The sequence below is a fragment of the Indicator indicator genome, chromosome 11 (genome assembly GCF_027791375.1).
Source record: "Indicator indicator isolate 239-I01 chromosome 11, UM_Iind_1.1, whole genome shotgun sequence".
Classification (NCBI taxonomy): Eukaryota; Metazoa; Chordata; class Aves; order Piciformes; family Indicatoridae; genus Indicator; species Indicator indicator.
The window spans coordinates 17,227,266-17,249,723 of NC_072020.1; the positions used below are offsets into that span (position 1 = coordinate 17,227,266).

General features: G+C 47.5%; 1 protein-coding gene across 1 annotated transcript; it reads left to right on the forward strand.

Moving 5' to 3' along the window:
* Nucleotides 1-45: 45 nt before the first annotated feature.
* On the forward strand, nucleotides 46-22,137 carry PIK3R4 (phosphoinositide-3-kinase regulatory subunit 4). Its single transcript, XM_054384681.1, has 19 exons — nucleotides 46-775; nucleotides 2,043-2,176; nucleotides 2,354-2,936; nucleotides 4,541-4,675; nucleotides 6,598-6,819; nucleotides 8,965-9,138; nucleotides 10,278-10,423; nucleotides 11,185-11,388; nucleotides 12,139-12,340; nucleotides 12,743-12,942; nucleotides 13,755-13,965; nucleotides 14,805-14,970; nucleotides 15,626-15,790; nucleotides 16,987-17,198; nucleotides 17,458-17,589; nucleotides 18,717-18,817; nucleotides 19,864-19,952; nucleotides 20,344-20,452; nucleotides 21,538-22,137. Exons 1-19 carry the CDS (start codon nucleotides 46-48, stop codon nucleotides 21,706-21,708), a joined length of 4,086 nt encoding a protein of 1,361 aa, XP_054240656.1. The 3' UTR covers nucleotides 21,709-22,137.
* The last annotated feature ends 321 nt before the right edge of the window (nucleotides 22,138-22,458 follow it).

Genomic DNA, 22,458 nt, shown 5'->3' on the forward strand with positions numbered 1-22,458 from the left:
CGGGAGAGCCGCGGTGCGGGGCCGTGGCTCGGAGGAGGAGCCGCCATGGGGAACCAGCTGGCCGGCATCGCCCCCTCGCAGATCCTTTCGGTGGACAGCTACTTCTCGGACATCCACGACTTCGAGTACGACAAGAGCCTGGGGAGCACCCGCTTCTTCAAGGTGGCCCGGGCCAAGCACCGGGAGGGGCTGGTGGTCGTGAAGGTGTTCGCCATTCAGGACCCGACCTTACCCCTGACCAGCTACAAGCAAGAGCTGGAGGAGCTGAAGATCAGGTTACACTCGGCACAGAACTGCCTGCCCTTCCAGAAGGCCACCCTGACCGAGAAGGCTGCCATGCTCTTCAGGCAGTACGTGCGGGACAACCTCTATGACCGAATCAGCACCAGGCCCTTCCTGAACAATATCGAGAAAAGGTGGATTGCTTTCCAGATCCTGACTGCCGTCGACCAAGCACACAAGTCTGGAGTCCGCCATGGGGACATTAAAACGGAGAACATCATGGTGACCAGCTGGAACTGGGTTCTTCTGACTGACTTTGCCAGTTTTAAACCAACTTATCTTCCCGAAGACAATCCTGCTGACTTCAATTACTTCTTCGACACGTCACGGAGGAGGACATGCTACATCGCTCCTGAGCGCTTTGTGGATGGCAGCATGTTTGCCACCGAGATGGAGAACATGAGAGACCCCTCAACCCCTCTGGTAGACTTGGCAAACAGCAACCAGAGAACCAGGGGAGAGTTGAAACGTGCAATGGACATCTTCTCTGCAGGTATTTGGAGCCAAGAGAAGCCAGTGTGTGGTTGATGATTGTGTGTTGGGGTGCAGGAAAGCTTATTTGTTGGGATGTTTGTGGTTTGGGTTTTTTTGTTTGTTTGGTGGTGGTTTGGGGTTTTTTAATTGGTGGTTTGTTTTCAAGTGGGCTTAGAGAACAGCATGTGGAAACACTTGTTAATTCTAAGTGTAAGACCCCAACCCCAAACCTTTCCATCACAGAAAAAGCGCAGACACAATCAGTAAGCTACATAACTCAAGCGCATCAGCATGTTATCTGAGGAAGGAAATCACAAACTGTCCCATTGCAGCTCAGCCCTGCCCTGTGAGAGAGATGGTTCTGCAAGCTACGGACCATCAGACACATAGCTCCTGCCCCATGGGACCCAAGGGGAGGAAACAGTCAGTGGTTCACCTGAGGTTTAGCTGCCTGGTGTCTTAGCCAGCTTTCAGGGTAATTTGTCAATGTTGGCTTTAGAAGCCTCTTCTCATTTCATTTTCCTCACGGGCAGGAAGTTGGATCACTAAGTAAATTCCTGTCGTAGTCCCACTCATAAGTACAAGTCTGATTGTGGAAGCCTGTCTAAAGTCTTGGGCTTGCCTTGAGCAGATTGAAATCCATACGTTTGGCCTTTTTTTGTTTTGTTTTTTTGTTAACCTGAATGTAACCTCCATTTATCAGCTGCCCTTATAACCACACTTGCAGGGTACTCGACTGATAAAGGAAAATGCTGACTGGTGGGAACAAGCTGCAAGAGTGGGACCTTTGCCGAGCACGTGTGGTGTACACAGCAGAGGGGCTGTGTTCATCACTGGTATTTCTGGCAGTCATTTGTCCCTGTGCTCGTGAGCTTGTGTGAGTGAATGTGTGCTGCCTCCCAGCATCACTGTGGAAGTAGAGCTTCTTCACCTTCTGTAGCAGGGCTGCTCAGTGTGGAGCTGCTGCCCGATACACACTGGCTTGCTGGCACTCTTCCCCCACATGACAGTGGTGTGGGTTCTTTTTCTGGTGGGGTGTTTTCCATCTGGCAGGTGGCTGAAGCCACTGCCTCCTGTTTCCCAGTTGCAAACTCCTCCGCTGTTGGCGAGTTTAAAATAAAATATTTGGGAGTGTAAAAGCCAGGTTTTGGAGCTGTCTCAGCTCTTTCCCAGCAAGCTAACAGGCATGTAGGGTTTGCTCCTGTTTGCATATAGAAAGCAAAGGCAAAATGTCTGTGTATAACCCTCTGACATCTTTGACTCTCTTGTTTTGGTTTGCTCCTCAGGCTGTGTAATAGCAGAGCTCTTCACAGAAGGTGTACCCCTGTTTGATTTGTCCCAGCTTTTGGCTTACAGAAATTGCCTCTTTTCCCCTGATCAAGTCCTAAACAAAATTGAAGACCGCTGTATCAGAGAGCTGGTAAGGATGGGCGACAGTGTTAGAAGCATTTCTGTGGCCTGCTTGAGGTTTATTTCACCTGCTTCGGTGACAAACTGCACGTTGTTTGGGTTTGGGATGTTGTTTTATTTTGCTATTACAGATGTCTAAACCTTTCGTCTTTCTCTCCCGCTCCCTCCTACGTTTGCCTTTCTCAAGGTCACTCAGATGGTCCATCGCGAGCCAGACAAACGTTTAGCAGCTGAAGATTATTTGAAGCAGCAACGTAACAATGCGTTCCCTGAAATCTTCTACACTTTCCTTCAGCCTTACATGGCCCAGTTTGCCAAGGAGACCTTTGTGTCGGCAGATGAGCGCATCTTGGTCATACGCAAGGATCTGGACAACATCGTTCACAACCTCTGCGGCCACAACCGCACAGAGAAGGCCGAGGGAGAGACAAAGGAGAACGGGCTGGTGATCCTGGTGTCTGTCATAACATCTTGTTTGCAGACTCTCAAATACTGCGATTCCAAGCTGGCTGCTTTGGAACTGATTCTTCACTTGGCACCGAGATTGAGTGTGGAGATCCTTCTGGATCGCATCACCCCTTACCTGTTACATTTCAGCAACGACTCAGTGCCCAGGGTGAGGGCAGAGTCTGTGAGGACGCTCACCAAAGTTCTCGCTCTCGTCAAGGAGGTGCCACGCAATGACATCAACATTTACCCTGAGTACATCCTGCCAGGCATTGCACATTTGGCCCAGGACGAAGCCACCATCGTCAGGCTGGCCTATGCTGGTAAGAGGAAATCCAGTCAAAACTCCAGACCTTGGGCTTTGGAATGTTTCCTTAACAGTGCTCTCCTCTGCTCATCATCACCACACAGCTGTTGTTTCTGTGTCACTGAAGCTCCCCAGGAGGCTCAGAAGTGCCTGCAGGCAGAGACCTGTATTCACTTCAGTTGACTTCAGGTTGCCCAGGGAGGTTGTGGATGCCCCCTCCCTGGAGGTGTTCAGGGCCAGGTTAGATGAGGCCTTGAGCAGCCTGCTCTAGTGGGAGGTGTTGCTGCCCATGGCAGAGGCTTGAAACTAGGTGATCTTTAAGGTCCCTTCCAACTAAAACCATTCTATGCATCTATGAAACTATGAACTGGTGCAGGTCATGGCAGCTATGTCATGAGTGGACTTACCTTAACAGGTGAGTATCCAGTTATCCAGTGTGGATCTGTACCCAAAGTCAATAACTACATTTTAAAGAGTTAGCAAAGTGTTTGCTCTCTGCTAGATGAATTAGCACTTTTTAAAGCTGCCATTCATTGTTCTCTGTAGTTCTGCATGTCAAAACAGTGGCCAAACGTGCAGCTGTGCTTTGGGCTGTAGCACACAGCAGCTCTACCCACTGCCAGCATAAGGAGAGGCAGAGTTAACAGCCTCAGAGAAGCAACCTGGGCTTTATTCCCTGAGTAAGGCTTCCTGAACTTGCCCACCCTTTGCTGCTTCTATTAGCTTTATCTTCATTGGCATTTTATTAGCTCAGATTGCTTAGAGTGGCCAGATTGAAGTGAATAAATACTGAAACTCTCTTAAAGCACCAATCCCTTCAGAGGAATTCTTTCACAACATGAAATTTGATGTTCAGGGGCTGAAATTACCTTATTTGCTATGCAACAGACCAGCTTATGCCATAGCAGATGTTTTCTTCATACCTAATTCAAACACAAGAATTCTGCCTGGTTCAGGAAGAAGCTTTGAGGCCACGCCCATAGTTGCTGCTGTGATTAGCAGATTTTAAGGATGTTTTGTTGGCTTTTTTATTAACGCTATAAATGCAAAAGTCAGTTGAAAATGTTGCAGGTGATGTTTTTGTTTAAAAGGTAAGCTGATAAAACTGATTATAGACAACATCAAGCTGTTGAATAGAACCAATTGCTTTTGGTCACCTTGATCTTCTACATTTAGGGCTTTATGAAATAACTATTTTTTCATGGCTCACTTTTGTTTGTAGATTAGAAAAAAAACACCAATCTTTTCCAGTCTATTCATAGCTAATTTTTAAATGGACTCATATAAAGGTGACCTTGTTAAATAAACTGAAATGGAAGAAGGAAAATGGCCTTGAAGTTTAGAGATTAGGTGGGATTTAGGGCTAGTCCTAGAAGGCTGAAATTAGCCCTTGATAGATTTTGATATCCTCACAAAGTTTCTACTTGTTTATATGACAAAAGGACTGTGGGGGTTGAGGTATTTGTAGCTCCAAGCTGTTCTATGGTCAGTTTGTGTAATTTCAGTTCCATTTGCCCCTCATGGCTGATACTGTCAGTAACCTCTCATCAGGTGGGATCATTGGGCTGTTGTAAATTGGCCAAGCAGAGCAATTCTTATCCAGAATGTTTTCCTTTGCAGAAAACATTGCACTGTTGGCAGAAACAGCTCTGAGATTTCTGGAGCTAGTACAGCTGAAAAATCTGAACATGGAAAATGAACCAAGTAGTGAAGAAACAGATGAAACATCTCACCCTAGTGACAACTATGACACAGGTAATGTCACTTCTGCTTACCTTGCCTGCTTATAACAGTCAGCCATGAGCCAAGGCTCCTCACTAGTACTCATGTGAGTCAACAACTCAACTGAGCCAACACTGTGCACTTGCACCCAGAAGGCCAATGGCAGCCTGGGGTGCATCAAAAGCAGCATGGCCAGAGATGGAGAGAGGGGATTTTGCCCCTCTGCTCTGCTCTGCCCTGGGGAGACCTCACCTGCAGTGCTGTGTCCAGCTCTGGAGCCCTCAACAACAGGAAGGACAGGGAACCTGATAGAGCAGGTCCAGAGGAGAGCTACCAAGATGATCAGGGGTCTGGAGCACCTCTGCTACAAGGACAGGCTGAGGGAGCTGGGGATGTTCAGCCTGCAGAAACCTAACAGCAGCCTGCCAGTACCTAAAGGGGCACAAGAAGGCTGAAGAGGGACTGTTTGCAAAGGCCTGCAGGGACAGGACGAGGGGAAATGGTTTGAAATGAGAGCAGAGCAGATTTAGATTGGATGTGAGGAACCAGTTCTGCACCATGAGAGTGCTGGAACACTGCAACAGCTTGCCCAGGGAGGTGGTTGGGGTACCATCCCTGGAGATATTGAAGGTGAGGCTGGAGAAGCTGCTCTAGTGAAAGATGTCCCTGCTGAGTGCAGCAGGATTGGACTGGATGAGCTTCGGAGTTCCCTTCCAACCTAAACCATTCTATGATTCTATAAGGGACAACAACCTACCAGAACCAAACACAGATAATGCTGTGAGTTCCTTCAGAGGAGGCAAGGGATGCTGAGAACTGCTGAGGAGTGAGAGGAAGCCCTGTTGTGTGGGCTGTATTTCTGACCAAGACTCTCCTCTGTCCTTCAGAATAGCCTGGAGATTAGTAGTAGAAGGAAGAAGTTTCCATGGTTCCATTCTTTTTAACCTTTTAGAAACAAGACATGAGAAATTTGAACCCAGAAGGCAACTTTTTCACATGACTGACAGTCACAACAAAAAGCAAATTATCTGGTGTCCTGACCGCAGCAGCCTGCAAAGCCAGGACAGCAAGAGTGGGGATCACTGTGCTGGTTTGAGAACCTCCCCTGGACAGCTCTCAGCAGACCCAGTGTATTCACTCTTCTGTTATTGCCCTTTCATAGAGTTTTTCAGTTGCATCACAGAGCAGAAGCCATGGACAAGGTCATCCTCACGTTTCTTATCTTGTTAGGGTAACTGCTGATATGGAATGAAACTGGAACTCCTCACTTTTTCAAGTGCTGTTTATTCCTCTCTCTACTCTTAGTGAAGCCACTCTACTGTCTACTTACTTGCCTGAAGACATCCTCTTGATCTGTTGTCAGTTCACAAATGGGAACTGATGGTCAAAGAAACATAGCAGACCAGAACTGCTCTGAAGCATTCTGTTTACTGTTGTAATACTGCTGCTGGCTCATTTTGATGTTTCTTCACATCTTCATTTCACACACACATGGATAAATAAATAAAATCAGCTGGCTCATCTTAGTTGAAGTTATGAGAAGTTAGAATGTACTGATGTGGTAAGAAGGTCTCGTATTTGTCTTTACTGAAGGAGTGGTCAGGCATTGGAATAGGTTCCCCAGGGAGGTGGTGGAGTCCCCATCCCTGGAGGTGTTCCAGAACTGCGAGGCCATGGCACTTGGGACATGGTTTAGTGGCCATGGTGGTGTTGCGTTGATGGTTGGACTTGGTGATCTTAGAGGGCTTTTCCAACTGAAACAGTTCTATGATTCTATGATTTCTGTACTCTGGTTTTGCCACCACCTCATGCCTAGTCTGAATTCTTTGACTGGAGCTATTGAGGTTCTGTTACGCTGCCCATCTCAGCGAGTCAGGTGCCCTCAGGAAGGTCTGCCAGCAGCAGGACATACTGATTCTCATAAACCCAAATGCTCATTCCATTGTCTCTTGCAGAGCTGCAAGCCTTGCATGAAATGGTCCAGCAGAAAGTTGTGACTCTGCTAAGTGACCCTGAGAACATCGTGAAGCAGACACTGATGGAAAATGGCATCACGCGTCTCTGCGTCTTCTTCGGGCGCCAGAAGGCCAATGATGTCCTCCTGTCCCACATGATCACCTTCCTGAATGATAAGAATGACTGGCACCTGCGAGGAGCTTTCTTTGACAGCATCGTTGGTAAGTGTTTGCCTTCAGCCAAGCAGAAGAGAGAGATAATATAGTCAATAAATTAATTGTGATGTATTCTGGAAGCTGTCAACGGTCACATGAACGTCTTGGTGAGACACTGGAACAGATTGCCCAGGCAGGTCCTGGATGCCCTCTCCCTGGAGGTGTTCAAGGCCAGGTTGGGTAAATTGGTCTGGTGAAAGATGTCCGTGCCCATGGCGGGGGGTTCAGAGCTGGATGGACTTTAAGGTCCCTTCCAAGCCAAACCTTTCTGTGATTGTATGAATTTGTAGGGAAAGTCTTTGCTGAGCTACTGGTGTAAATGTTTCTTTGGAGGGTGAAAATGACACTTTGTAAATGCAAACAGCTTTTTCTTTCAGTCCAGAGAGATAATACCAATGAAACTGAGGCATTTACATCTTGGTTAGAGTAATATAAAGAATTATCTCTAAATTCTTTTTCTTTTTGAGTGTTTGCTAAAGCCAGTAACTCAAAAAGATGGATTATGACAAGTGCTAAGATTTCTATAAGCTGTGCATCCCTTGACACATGTACACAGTCCTATCAACTTCAGACCTGTTCGTACGACAAAACTGTGCTTTGGTATGGGCTAAAATTACAATGTGAAAAAGACTTTAATGCTTTGAAACCCCACTTAAAGATTCCCACCAACTCAGAAGACTTAATAACAACTTAGAAAACCTCCCCAGTAACACCACCAGCTGTTAACTAAACCTGATGTTATACATCTGTTGGAAATTGTTACACGTGGCTATTGCTGAGAGTCAGTGCTCAGCACTTCTGAGTCAAGAAAACTTTCCCATTTCAGCACCTGTAGGAAAAGTGACTCTTCAGGTGCATGACAAGAGAAACCAGCATGATCCAGCTTCCAGCAGGGCCAGCGTGTTGGCCACGTGTTCCACTAGGACTGAAACTCACAGAGTGCTGTGCTGGCGAGCCCTGCCAAGAGGCAATGCTGACAGCTTGTCAGAATTTGTGTAGAGGAGCAGTGAGATAGCAAAGCACAAGTCACAGTGTTCTGGTGTCTTCCAAAAGACCTGCAGGGAGATGGGAGCAATTCAGTGTAGAAGTCAAGACATGGAACTTACATTTTTAACTTCTCTCACAGTATCTGTTCAAAACATCCAGGGAGGAATTCAGGCACAGTTAAAATGTCCAGTTTTGGTTTACACTGTTTTTCATCAAGCTTTTGCACATCTTTAAGCTCTCCAGCTGATATTTAAGTACATGATGTCCTTCTGCAACAGGGGCACTGAGGGAATTCCTCTTCCCTCTGCTGTTTTTCCCTTCTTCCTCTCTTCCTTTTGGCAACTAGTTGTAAAGTCCAGCAAGTGTAAGTCCCCAGCAAGTGTACTGATTGTTACCTTATTAAAATGATAAAGTTATTCTGTGTTCAATCTTGGTTCTGATGCGAAGACATTGAGTGAGTTTTGTGGTATTTATCAAGCCAAAACAGCTGGGTTAGAAGCAGAGGCAGTTGTGGTCTATAGTGTGTGCCCCATATGACAGTAGCAGAAGTCTGAGCTCTTTGATGAAGAACTCCTTTTTTTTTCAGTTGAGAATGATCAGAGGACTTGCTCAGTTGTTTGTGGGAAGGAATATTGGCTTGATGGATGTGAAATCAGAGGAAAGATCAGAAATCTGACAAGACTGTTGCCAGGGATTTATTGCTGCAGATGGGTTAGCTCACCCAAACCATCAATTCAAGAGGACAGCTTCCTGTGGCCGGTGGCTGGTTTTCCTGTGGGAAAGGAAGAGCAGCAATGCCATGCAGTGGGAATTGTTTTGTCCAGCAGCTTCAGTGTAGTTATTTCTGGTTTGCTTTTGACTTGGGCTTCTTCATAAGATTTTGAAACATATTTTAAAATGGGATTTATTTTGGAAACTAGGATCCAGGTGGCCTCATGATAGCAAGTAATTTATGCTGAGATCTCTGGTTGACACCTGGAAGGACCTCTGCCTTTTTCAAACAGTTTTCTAAGTGTTGGTCTGACTTTGAATGGAAAGCAGTTTCCTCTTCTGATGACTGATGCTCTGTCTTGGGCTGTCTCTGTGGGCCAGCAATCTCAATCTGGGAGAGGAGAGCCAATGAAGAGCTGCTCTGAATTTTGATGTGTTCTTTTCCTGTTTCAGGTGTTGCTGCTTACGTTGGCTGGCAAAGCTCGTCAATACTGAAACCTCTGCTTCAGCAAGGCCTCAGTGATGCTGAAGAGTTTGTCATCTACAAAGCCCTCAATGCTCTTACTTGTATGTGCCAGCTGGGACTCTTGCAAAAGCCCCACATTTATGAGTTTGCTTGTGACATTGGTGAGTTGGGGTGCTGGAGGATACCTTGCTTTCCTGGTTAGGAAAAGAACTCTCAGTACTACATAAAGCATCACCATCAGCCTAACTGTCCAGTATGCAAACCTGGAGAATCAAAATCGTGTTAATGAGCTGTTGCTGGTTGGACCATGTCAGTACTCAGAGCTCTGAACTGATCATTTTGGTGGAACAGATTGGAACTATCTTCTGATTTTATACTCTTAGCCCACAAACATTCTGCTTTATTGTCTTTCCTTGTTCTTCATGCCAACCTCTACAAGGATAAACTCCTGATTACTCCTGGAAGTTGATCGGGCACATAATGTGCAAACTCTTGCTGGAGGGGGGAACCCAGTCCTGCAGACCATGCATGCTCCTTCCTCATCCTAACGCCATAAAACCCCACTTAACTCAACAGAACCTTCAATACAGAGTTGATCTCCTTCCTCATTACACTTAGCAGTTAAATTAGGATGTGCCCAAGATTTAGCAGCTATTTAGGGAGAAGCAAATACCAGCTGATCTTTGAGATGTAGCCTGCTTCTCCCTAGTGCTGTGGCTTTTCAGGTGCACCTGGAATTCACAGAGTCACAGATTGCCTTGGGTAAGAAGGGACCCTCAAAGCTCATCTTGTCCACCCTCCGCTGCAGTCAGCAGGGATACCCACAACTAGATCAGGCTGTGATGATATCTCATGACTGGGTTATAGTCCCTTGGTTACAGCCTAATAAAACCCATGTAATTGAGATGGACTTCTGAGTCTTGAGAGTTTTCAATGTCAATAGTGACTGCTCGAGGAACGAAGCGTTTACTTAAAAAGAGAAAAGTAAATCACTGGTATTAGGGATTCTCCATAATTGTCCAAAATAAGGAGAAGTTTTACTCTTGGATTAGTTTTTGTTTGCAAATTTGGAGATGACAGTTAGGGATTGAAGTGAGTAAATAGGAAAAATGTGAGTTATGACACCAGCAAGATCCATAAAAGAATTCCACTGATCTGAGTGTTTTAACCTTGGTGCTCTGCAGGAGGGAGGGCTCAATGTGGGGGTGGTTTTAGGGGAAGGAATTGTGTCACAAGCTGCCATTTCCATGGCAGACACTTAATACAAATGCTATACTTTAACTGCCTGGTTTTCTTTCAGCACCTTTCCTGTGCCATCCTAATCTTTGGATACGCTATGGTGCAGTGGGATTCATCACAGTGGTGGCCCAGTATTTGAACATTGCTGATGTCTACTGCAAGCTGATGCCATACCTCCACCCTTTCATCACACAGCCGATAATACAGGTGATCCTTCGAATAGTGTGAATAGGTCCCCATGTGAATCATATCCTGGGCTGCATCCAGAGCAGTGTGGGCAGCAGGGCAAGAGAGGGGATTCTGTCCCTTGATTCTGCTCTGCTGAGACCCCACCTCCAATCCTGCCTCCAGTTCTGGTGTCCCCAGCATAAGAAGGACACAGAGCTGTAGGAGTGAGTCCAGAGGAGGCCACAAAGATGATCCAAGGGCTGGAGCACCTCTGCTGTGAGGACAGGCTGAGGGAGCTGGGGGTGTTCAGCCTGGAGAAGGAAGGCTCCAGGGGCACCCTAGACTTGCCTTCCAGTACCTGAAGGGATCCTACAGGAAGGCTGCAGAGGGACTTTTCCTGAGGGTGTCTAGAGACAGGACAAGGGGGAATGGTTTGAAGCTGAGGCAGAGCAGGGTTAGACTGGATCTGAGGAGGAAGTTTTTCAGTACGAGAGTGGTGAGACTCTGGAATAGGCTGCCCAGGGAGGCTGTGGCTGCTTCCTCCCTGGGTGTGTTCATGGCCAGGCTGGATGAAGTCTTGAGTAGCTGAGTCTAGTTGAGAGGTGTCCCTGTCCATGGTGGGGAGGTTGGAGGAGATGAGCTCTGAGGTCCCTTCCAACCTGAGCCATTCTGGGATTTTGCAGTTGTCCAGTTACTTAATTTAGGTGCCAGCACTGTAGGGATGAGATGACAGGAATTACTGCTAGCTTTCTGTGTTTGTCATCCTGCTCCATGCTGAGTGGCCTCTTTTTGAATTGCAGATAGACAAAGAAATAGTGCTGCTAAGTGTACTGAAGGAGCCTGTCAGCCGCTCCATATTTGATTATGTCTTGAGATCAAAGGACATCTCCAGCCTGCTCCGACACCTTCAGATGCGGCAGAAGAAGAGGATTGGTGCTCTCCCTGACTGCCCACCCCCAGAGGACCCTGCCATTGCACAGCTCTTGAAGAAGCTGCTTTCACAAGTGATTGGTTTTCATTTGTACTTTGAAAGCCAGGCTTGAGATTCTTAGGTGCTCTGTCCCCCACAGACCCTGAACTTCCAGTTGCTGCTGTGAGGGGCCCCCAGTTTGAGGTTCTGATCCTGCAAACCACTGACTTCATTGATTTCAGAATGTGCTTGTAGGACACAAAATTCAGAAGTTAAGGGAAATATCTGCCAGAAACAGGGCAGCCTTAGGTTTGGTTTTCCCAAATACATCCTCTTTGAAAGACTTCAGTTGTGTGTCTCAGGATTCTGACACATCTGTGATGGTGCCAGTGTCACAGAACATGTGCTGTGTGCTGTGCTGGAGGGAAGAGTGGCATTTGCTGGAGAGACCTCCAAGTGACACTGCAAAAGGCACAGGAAGCTGGGAAGTGTTGTGGTTTGATGTGAAGAGGGGAGCAGTAAGAATCACCCATGCAAAGTAGTGAGAATTAGGAAGAGGAAAGACTGCAGCTGCCTGTGGGGGGGGTGGGTTCCCCCCATTTTTCGCCTGTGGGCTGCTAGCATGGCCTGGGTGGCAATGAAGCAGGTTGCACCAATATTAGGTGCTCTCTTGCCCTTGCACTGTTCCTGAGGAGAAACAATAGCCTTACACTGCAGCAACTTGCCCACAGTCTTGTGTGAGTGACAGGATGATGTCTTGAGTTCTGGGGATATGTTCTCTTCATGCCTGCATGCATATTCTTGGTCAAAAGTAAATCACAATATTTTTTCTTTTATTCTATAGGGGATGACTGAGGAGGAAGAAGACAAACTGTTAGCACTGAAAGACTTCATGTTGAAATCAAATAAAGCCAAAGCCAATATAGTGGATCAGAGCCACCTGCATGACAGCAGCCAGAAAGGGGTGATTGACTTGTCAGCTCTGGGAATAACTGGCAGACAAGTGGACCTTGTGAAAACAAAGCAGGAGCCTGATGACAAACGTGGTTGGTATATTTTGGGGTGTGTTTAGGTACAGTATAGCCTTCCTTTCAGGGTCAGATCACTAAGGCTTGGCTTTGCTTGGCAAGTGTTGTCAGTAGTTCAGCCTATGTAACCATCCTGCAGCCTTTTAGACACAAAACTTCCCTGTCTTGGAGTGATTTATTGCATGAGTCAGCTGCTGGATTAAGAAGGTGTAAGCAAAGCATTTTACCATGTCTGTTCTGTCTGACTCCTACGTCCCTGTCAGCTGCTCCAGCAGCCTGCAGCATGTTTCTGTCTGCTTGCTGTGTAAGCAATCAGTTGGCAGGTGAACAGCAGCCCTGCACGTAGTCTGCAGGTGAGAACTAGCCTGAGTGCATGCTCTCATGGTGATGTTTTTTTCTCTCCCTCACAACTGCTTATAGCTAGAAAACATGTAAAGCAAGATTCAAATGTAAATGAAGAATGGAAGAGCATGTTTGGGTCCCTGGAACCAACTAACATCTCCCAACCAATACCCAAAGGACATGGGCAAACCACTGACCCTGAAGCCATGCAGGCTGGGAAGCCACTTCGTTCAGAGTCCTCAGCTGGCATTTGTGCCACTCTGTCATCCTCCCCACAGGTACTGCTGGAAAACACTCCTTGTATCTCAAACTGGAATGATTCCTTTGTTTTCAGGCCACGTGGGACTAGAGGGATGTGGTGTTCCCGTTTCTTTGGAGGTTATTTTACACTGCTGCTGTTCCCTAGCCTCTTCTGCAGTACAGCAGCTGACTTGCGAGGCCTCACTTATAAAACAGGATGGCAGCAAATTTAGTCACTGGAAGAGAAGAGCTTCAGTACCAGAGTGATGCTTTGCGTGAAAGGATGGGGCTTTGTGGATCAGACAGGTATTAGGTAGGCTGGGAGGGAAGACTTCTCACCTGCCAGGTGTTAAGGAAGAGGTGCCATGATTTGAACTTGGAACTGGTGTCACATCAGAGCTGCATTTACACATCCTGCACCTGGAATACCTACAGCAGGGTGGGCTGAAGGCATTTCTTGACACTGAACAGTGTTTCCTATTTGATTGACTTCTGCTAGCTTTAAATAAATGTCTGCTCTGAACTAAGAGGGAAACATTGCACGCTTTGAAAGCCCAGAATAAACAAAGAGCTAACCTGGAATTCTGTCAGCCTTGAGAGCAGTGTATGCTTCTGTAGCAGTCCCACTTAGAGGTGTGCACAGGACATTGGCTCTTACAACTAGAACAGAGAACAGACTAGGCAAACAGGATAGAGGAGGGAATGGTTAAGCTTTTCTCTGAGCAGTCATTTTCTTGCTCATTCCTTGCTCATTGATTCGATTATTGAAGATCTCTCCATTTCTCTCCAGTACTCTAAAGAGCAGGATTGATCTGTAAGGCATACATGTGTAAGTGCTGCTGTGTTGCAGGCATCAGATGGGACAGTGTCTCAGCCCAGGAAGCCAGCCCTGCAGGTGCTGAGCAGCTCAGCCTCCCCCTCTGCACACCAGCTGCGTGTCACCACCTGCAAGTCCCAGCTGCAACAGCTGATCCAGCAGAAGCGCGAGCAGTGCAACGCTGAGAGGCTGGCCAAGCAGATGATGGAGAATGCTGAGTGGGAGAGCAAGCCCCCACCCCCAGGTAAAGCACAGGCCACTGAGGTTATTGTACACACACACAAAAAGACATAATTTGACTTAAAATATCATCAGCAAAAATGCGTAAGAGGAGGCAAAGTGGGCTTGGCTCAGCAACATGTTTGGCTTCTGAAGGAAGCTCTACAGCTATGGAACAACATCTGCCAGTGCAGGCAGATGAGCTGCTCGGCCACATGACTGAGTGACAGGAAAAGGTTCATAATTGGTGGCATGTTCTGAAATGTGCTGTGGTCTGTCCTTGGTTACCTTCACCTGCTGTTGATTCTTCATGAAGGTAGATGCCTGCTGGAAGTGCAGCCAGGTATGTCTGCATTGCTGATTTTAGAGGAAACCAGCTAAATCTCAAGTCCTTTTTGAAGGACTGGAGAACCTTTCTGTGGGATTTAGAAGAGCCATTCCTTTCTCCTCACGCTGAAGTGGAACCTCCTGGGTTCCAGATTGTACCTGTTATTCCTTGTCCTATCACTGGGCACTACTGAAAAGAGCCTGGCACCTTCTTCTTGATACCCACCCCTCAGATATTTATCGACATCGATAAGATCCCTTCTCAGCCTTCTCTCCAGACGAAACAGCCTCAGGGCTCTCAGTCTTTCATTATAGCAGAGATGTTCGAGTCCCCCAATCATCCTCACAGCCTCAGTTGGACTCTCTCCAGCAGATCCCTGTCTGTCTTGAATTGAGGAGCCCAAAACTGGACACAGTATTCTAGGCATGGTCTCATCAAGGCAGAGTAGAGGGGGAAGAGAACCTCCCTAGACCTGCTGGCCACACTTTTCTTCATGGAATCAACACCAAGCCTCCTGGTTTTGTTTGTCCCTGCAGGATGGCGTCCCAAAGGACTGTTGGTAGCTCACCTGCACGAGCACAAGTCTGCAGTGAACCGCATCCGGGTCTCCGATGAACACTCCATTTTTGCCACTTGCTCCAATGATGGCACAGTGAAAGTCTGGAACAGCCAAAAGATGGAAGGAAAAACCACTACAACCAGGTAGCTTTCAAACTGAGGAGGTTTGGGGGCTGCTGGTTTAGGGTGCAAAATAAAGTAGAGCAGGGAGCAAAAGATGAATCACTTGTGGGTGTGCAGGAGATGTCAGTAAGCAAATAGCCTGGTGTTGGTCTTGGTAGGGAGCTGGAAAATACCAGTTTCAGTTTGTTAATATGTGTTAAGATTAAAAACTCACCAGCAGATGCAGAGGGGCTGCCTCACAGCTGTAGTAATTACAGGCTTTTGGGTTCCCTTTCTGTGCACACAGAAATATCTTCTGATGCTGTTGTTCTAAGCCCATTAGAGTTTTTTGTGTCCTCCACGGACAGGAGAACTGCATTGCTGGGGAATCACAGGAGGCGTGGTGTGCGTTGCTGCTGTGGTGCAGACTGAGCTCAGGCCTTGATTTTACTGTCAGGCAGATGTGTGCTGCTGTAGCTGGAGCCTGTCACAGTCTGGAGGCTCAGAGGTGGAGGGCCAAGCTTGCAGAAGCCACACAGGCTTTGTTGCCTTCTGACCTGGGAGCACTTGGGAAATGTTATTTTCAAAGGTCTGTCAAGAGCTCTTGGGTTTAAGTAGGTGTTGGAGAGAAGTAATTTTTGTTCTTTTGAAGTGCCACCAAAACATTTCTCTCTCTCCCTCTCTCTGTGCTGTTCAGGTCCATCCTGACCTACTCTCGCATCGGAGGCCACGTGAAGACGCTGACCTTCTGCCAAGGCTCCCATTACCTGGCCGTCGCTTCGGATAACGGTGCCATCCAGCTTCTTAGTATTGAGGCTTCAAAGCTCCCTAAATCTCCTAAAATTCACCCAATACAAAGCAGGTTTGTACCCAGAGCAGCTAAATCTCACTTCAGAGCTCAAGCTTCTAGGATACGCCTCCCTTAGATCCCTTGGTTTGCTCTTTGTGGCTGAGCCAGGCTGAACTGGAAGGTTGTAATCCATTATCTTGTCCTGCTTCATAAAAGAGGGGTGAAAGGCCACCTTGCAGGGCTGAGAATTGATAGCTCTGGGTTCTTGGCATCTCGTGTGTCACTGGACTCATGAAGAGCTTGAGACACTCAGAGCAGTCCTCAGCTGTTTTGTTCATGCACTGGGGTTGGTAGTTTGTGACCTCCTTGGTCACGGTGCTCATACTTATATCATTTTGGAGATTCTTTGACAGGGCACTGGGTAAATATTTACAAATGTACAGCATGTGGCTTGGCCCCAAACCTACCATTTTTTCACCCAGGTTTTTAATGTGAGTAAGGTGGCAAAGACATGGGAGATGGGATACTATTTAGGGGAGTCACAAACCAAATTTTCCCTTTTGGCCTTTGTGCCTGAGGACGGTGTCCCTTTGTATACACAGTAAGTACACACTGACTGATGACAGTCACATGGAGAGGGATGTTCCTGCCTCTAAACTTGGGGTAGATGAATATCTGGTAAACATGGAGCATGAGTGGGAGAGAAGTATCTTGTACACTGACACCCAGAGCACAGAGCCATGTCTGTGTGTGCAGGAACTGCTGGCAGCATGTTAGTGGCCTGTAGAAGGCTTGCAGGTGCTGTTGGCAGAGGGGTTTGAGAGAGCACAAGCATCAGTTGAACTGAAATGATGGAGTCATAGAATCACTAAGGCTGGAAAAGACCTTTAAGATCATTGAGTCCAACTGTAACCCAACTACCATGACCACTAAATCATATCCTGAAGCATCACATCTACAGCTTCTTGAACACCCTCAGGGATGATGACTCCACCACCAGCCTGGGCAGCCTGTTCCAGTGCCTCACCACTCTCTCAGTCAAGTTTTTCCTAATGTCCAATCTAAACCTCCCCTGGTGCAACTCAAACCCATTTCCTCTCATCCTGCCACTGGTTAGCTGGGAGAAGAGACCAGAAAACTGTTTCTGGCAGATGCCTTGGGAAGGGGCATGAAAAGGAAAACACTGCTCAGGATTGGCTGTTGGAAGGAGTCTTAAACTTGGAGGGAGTCACATCTCTTCCTGAATCATTTTTTTTCTCTCAACCCAGGTCCTTAGATCTGAAGGATGATGGCTGTGTGGTAGACATGCATCACTTCAACTCAGGAGCGCAGTCAGTGCTGGCTTACAGCACTGTTAATGGCTCTCTGGTGGGGTGGGACTTGCGATCGAGCAGCAACGCATGGACACTGAAGCATGACTTGAAGCTGGGCCTCATCACTTCATTTGCTGTGGACATACACCAGTGCTGGCTGTGCATCGGTGAGCCCCTGGTCCCGCTCAGCTTCCCTCTGCCCCTTCTGCTTTTCTTGTGTAGTCACCACAGCTCAGGCTTTTGCTTGCTCTGATTGGACTAGAATTCAAACCAGAGGAGAGAAATAGCTCCTGGTCTGTTTGTGGGAGGTGTTCTGCCCTCTATGCATTGCTGGCTGAATTCCACCTCCCTGAGCAAGAGCACAAGGATATGGGCCAAAAGCTGCCTGTTTACCCCCTGACTATGGGGAGCTTTCTCTCTCCCCAGGAACAAGCAATGGGACCATGGCGTGCTGGGACATGAGGTTCCAGTTACCCATCTCCAGCCACTCGCATCCCTCCAAGGCCCGGATCCGGCGCCTGCTCATGCATCCTGTCTATCAGTCCTGGGTGATTGCAGGTAAGAGGAGATGGCTCAGACTGACCTCACAGGGGCCAGAGGCTGTGACTAAAGCAGCTTCTGCTTCAGCTTTTGCTTCATGCCCTGGGACGGGTTGGGGTCTGGGGTTTTTTTCTTTCTTTTTTTTTTCTTTCTTATGTTTTTTCTTGTGCTTAGCTTGGAGAGAGGAAAAAGGGAAGGTTCCTGTTTGTGTTCTGCCACTGTGCCCTTCCTGGCTTTTTGAAATTAAATGAAAGGGGCAGTTGAATGGGACTGATAAGGTTGCTGTAAAATGACAGTAATTTGAGTTTCATATTTTATTACTTCTTAGGCATCACTTCTGGGAGATAAAACAAATTTCTTGGAAAGCCATAGAAATAAAGCAAGCTTCTCTTTGCTTTTTGGTTTGTTTCTCCTCTGCTAAATACTAAACAAGTGACAAAGTGCAGCACTTGGAAATGTTATTAAAAAGTCCTTGCTGCCAGGCATCTTAAGCAATCCCTTAGACAGAATTCCTTGCCTGTCCACGCTAAACATGGATGTGGAACATCATAATAACTACCGAACTCTCTAACTTTGTATTGCTGTCTCACTTGCCCAGGAGTAATGATTTTAAACTGGAGCAGGGCAGATTTAGGTTGGACATCAGGAGGAAGTTCTGCACAATGAAAGTGGTGAGAGACTGGAACAGGTTACCCAGGGATATGTCCCTGGAGACATTCAAGCTCAGACTTGATGTGGCCCTGGGCAGCTTGATCTAGTTGGAGGTGTCTCTGCTGACTGCAGGGGGGTTGAACAAGATGAGCTTTGAGGGTCCCTTCCAACCCAATGCCATCTGTGAAGTCCTTGGTGACCACCAATCTTTCTCAAAGAAAGATGGGGAGTTCCCTAGGGAGGAACCTGAGGGTTTAGTGCCTTTTAAAGAGGGTTGGAGATTAAAGCAAGTTTCATCTGAACTCTTAAATGAAACACTTAGTGAAGCTTCTGCTAAGTGGTGAACCCAACAAAACACATGCATGGCTTTACTGCCAGAGTAACCCAGCAGAGAGCAAGGGCAGGGTGTCCCTGTGTCACCCCCTCAGCAGCACACAGGCAGTGAGGGCCAGCCAGCCTGCTCACCTTGTTTCCTTGGCCATGTCTCCCTGCAGCTGTCCAAGGCAACAACGAGGTCTCCATGTGGGATATGGAAACCGGCGATCGGCGCTTCACGCTGTGGGCCAGCAGCGCACCTCCGCTCTCCGAGCTGCAGGTCTGGCCTCTCCTCCCCTTTCTTCTGTGGCCAGGGCTAGGGCCACCCCAGACTCCATGCTGTGTGTCAGTGCAGTCCCCTGGTTCTGTGGCCCTGCCAGCTTGATGCCAGCAGCTTGCCCTGAGATTTGTTTTGGCACCATAGTTGCTCTGCTGTCAGAATTAGAGCCCTTTTCTACAACAGCAGTCACTGTGACTTGAATCTTTGTTGGCATAATCCCCTACCTGTGGAGTGTACTTGTGGTACTTGCTAGATCAAGTCATGTTCTCAGAAAACCCCTGGAAGGATTAGGGCAGAGCCAAAATTCATGGTGTGGCTCCTTGCTGTTTCTGGGGTGGTCAGCATCTGCTCCTCTGCAGGTTCTTTCTGTCACCCAGCGCCACTACTGCACTTCAGTGCTGCTGTACAGCATTAAGTTGCTCTTCTTCAAGTTGTTAATTGGGGAAGGAGCAATCTGGGCTCTGTCTCTTAAAACACAAATACATGCACAGAGTAACCACACCTGCTTCTAGAAATGCCACTGCAGATCTGGAACCTTCCTAGCCTGGAATTTGTAGGTGCTGCAGAGACTGCAGGCTGAGTTCTTCTTGGTCACACACTTTGCATGCAAGGAACTTGGGATTCAGGCTAGATTGGTCACATACCTGTCCCTTAATGCCCTCATAGCAGAGAAGTTGAAACATCCTTGTGCTGTGCAGGTTGGTTTGCCTGCCTGATCTTGTTAAGAACAATCTTTCTCTCTTTCTCATTTGCCATCACTGAGAAAGTAATGTCCAAGAGTCCAGAAGAGTTTTATGCAGAGTGCAGTCTGCTGCACTGCTCTGTGAAACAAGGAATGAGAGGGAGCAGTTTGCATGGGCACAGTGTGGCCTATTAGCAAGGCAATGGGCATTGGTCAGAGACATGGGGAAACGGGGCGCAGGGGTGAGGGGCTGGATGGATGGATGGATGGATGGATGGATGTGGTGAAGAATGCATTCCCTTCGTAAAGCATAGCATCAGCTGTTATTGATCATTTATTTTCCTATATCCCTTTTCCCTTCTAGCCTTCTCCTAACAGCATCCACGGCATATACTGCAGTCCAGCATCTGGCAACCCCATACTGCTGACAGCAGGCTCAGACATGAAGATAAGGTAACAAACCCAACACCATTTTGTTTGACACCTTCCCCTCCACCCCTGCTGCTGTACTGAGTGTTGCTGAGTATTGAGTAAGCAAGCCCCAAGAAGTCAGAACAGCAGTGCTGGGATGTGCTGCTTAGCAAGCACCCATGAGCTCAGCAAAGCAGTGCACAGCTCGATGGTTCTCTGAAATGTGTGCCCCTTTGTGAAGTCCTTGATGGGCTGCTTGGAACAAATCAGCAACTCCTGTAAGCTTGGCATGAGTGGGGGTTCCTCTGAAGCACTACCTGCCACTGAGTGTGTAAGGAGTTGTACCTACTCATTTTCCTCGTAAGGGCAAGACAGCTTCTGAAGTGCTGATAAAATTTAACATCTCAAGGTGCTTTTATATCTCTGTGTCCAGGTTTTGGGATCTAGCCTACCCTGAGAGATCCTACATTGTGGCTGGAAGTTCCAGCTGCCCATCCGTTTCCTACTACAGGAAGATAATCGAGGGCACGGAGGTGGTGCAGGTACCTGGCTTGCTTTGACAGCTTCCTGCTTGACATTTACTCTACAGGTTTTGACCTTTTGGAAGGGGCAGTGCTGCTGAAGGGGTTTTGTTTCAGTTTGTTTTGGTTTAGTACTGTTAAATAAATGCTCCTTCAAAAGCTGACTGTCAGAAAAAAAATCCAAGTCAGTAGAGGTCTACCCATGCACTGTGACTGCTGAGTGCTTCAGGTGGAGTTCTCAATGATATTTGTGCAACTGAATCAAACTTTGTCAAACCCCTAGGAAGCTAAGATGTATGTCTGGCTGTAGATTATTTTTTTCCCCTAAAGGGCAATCAAATCTTAGTGTCATTGACAGAAATATGAGAAAAAAACCTATTCATTTCCTAGCCAGAGAGCTGTAATAATGTCAGTTCAAATATGGCCTCCAGTTCTGGTGTCCCCAGAAGAAGAAGGACACAGAGCTGTAAGAGTGAATCCAGAGGAGGCCACAAAGATGATCCAAGGGCTGGAACACCTCTGCTGTGAGGACAGGCTGAGGGAGCTGGGGTTGTTCAGCCTGGAGAAGAGAAGACTCCAGGGGGACCTTAGAGCTGCCTTCCAGTACCTGAAGGGATCCCACATGAAGGCTGCAGAGGGACATTTCCTGAGGGTGTCTAGAGAAAGGACAAGGGGGAATGGTTTGAAGCTGAGGCAGAGCAGGATTAGATGTAGGAAGTCCTTCAGTGCAAGAGTGGTGAGATTCTGGAACAGGCTGCCCGGGGAGGTTGTTCATGCCTCCTGCCTGGGGGTGGTCAAGGCCAGGCTGGATGACGCCTTGAGCAGCTGAGTCTAGTTGAGAGGTGTCCCTGCCCTTGGCTGGGAGGTTGGAGGAGATGAGCTCTAAGGTCCCTTCCAACCTGAGTTTTTCTGTGATTCTATGTAGTTGTGTTTGTTGAAGTGAATCAAGGAGTAATCCTAAGAAAACCATCAGAGAGGGGGTGACTTGGGGTTGGTTGGTTGGTTTGTTTGAAGAGGTTTATTTCACAACTGAACCTGTGTGATGCCCCTCTGCAAATGCTTGCTTTGCTCTAGATGGTATTTCTCACTTTTATATTTCTGTACAGGAAATTCAAAACAAGCAAAAACTGGGTCCCACTGATGAGACCCCTCGGAAGGGCCCAGAGTCTCTCCCCGTTGGCCACCACGATATTATCACAGATATTGCCACTTTCCAGACCACACAGGGCTTCATTGTCACTGCATCCAGGGATGGGATTGTCAAAGTGTGGAAATGAAAGCTGTACTAATTGTATGTCTGTAAATATTTGTAATAAAGAAATAGTGTTACAATGAAGTTTTCAAAGACTGTTTCCAGGTCATGGAACAGAATGGACTTCATAAAGGTGACGATAAAATGGGTTATCTGTATCCACCACTGCCAGCACTTCTTAACCACTTCTTCTCTTCAAGATGTTTGGTATCTACAGCATTTCCTTGACATACCAGGCAGCCTCTGAAGAAACTGTTCAGCCTGGGTTTGCCAACGTTGTTCTTCAGAGCTGTCTGAAGACCTCCCACATTACACACTTGAAATGTGCAAAAAAGCAAAGAGCTGGTGCAAGTCCGTCAGCATCTGACTGCTCCTATGCTGAGTATGAGGAATGAAGCAAGAGCCAGGGCACCAGTGTCCACTTTGCCTTCTAATACCTCTAATAAAGTCCACTTGAGCTTCCCTCTCTGGTGCTTGGGTCTCTTATCTCTGTTGTTTCTCTGCAGCTATTCTGTGGCTTCAGTTGCCAGAGCCTTTGGGCTGTTCGTTGCAGTTTGAGATCAGCTTCACCTTGGATCAGAACCTCAGCTGTGCCTCGTGCCTGGCACCCAGCTTTCTGTTGGTGTGAGTCTGGTTCTCAGCTCTGCTGTCCTGGGAACCCAGCGCAGCACCTCCAGGACGCCCAGAAACGGCCACAATGTGAAGCCTCAGGAGGAAGCTGTTTGTCCCTTGTGTGATATGCACATTGGAGGCAGTTCTGGAAGTCAAAGCCAGC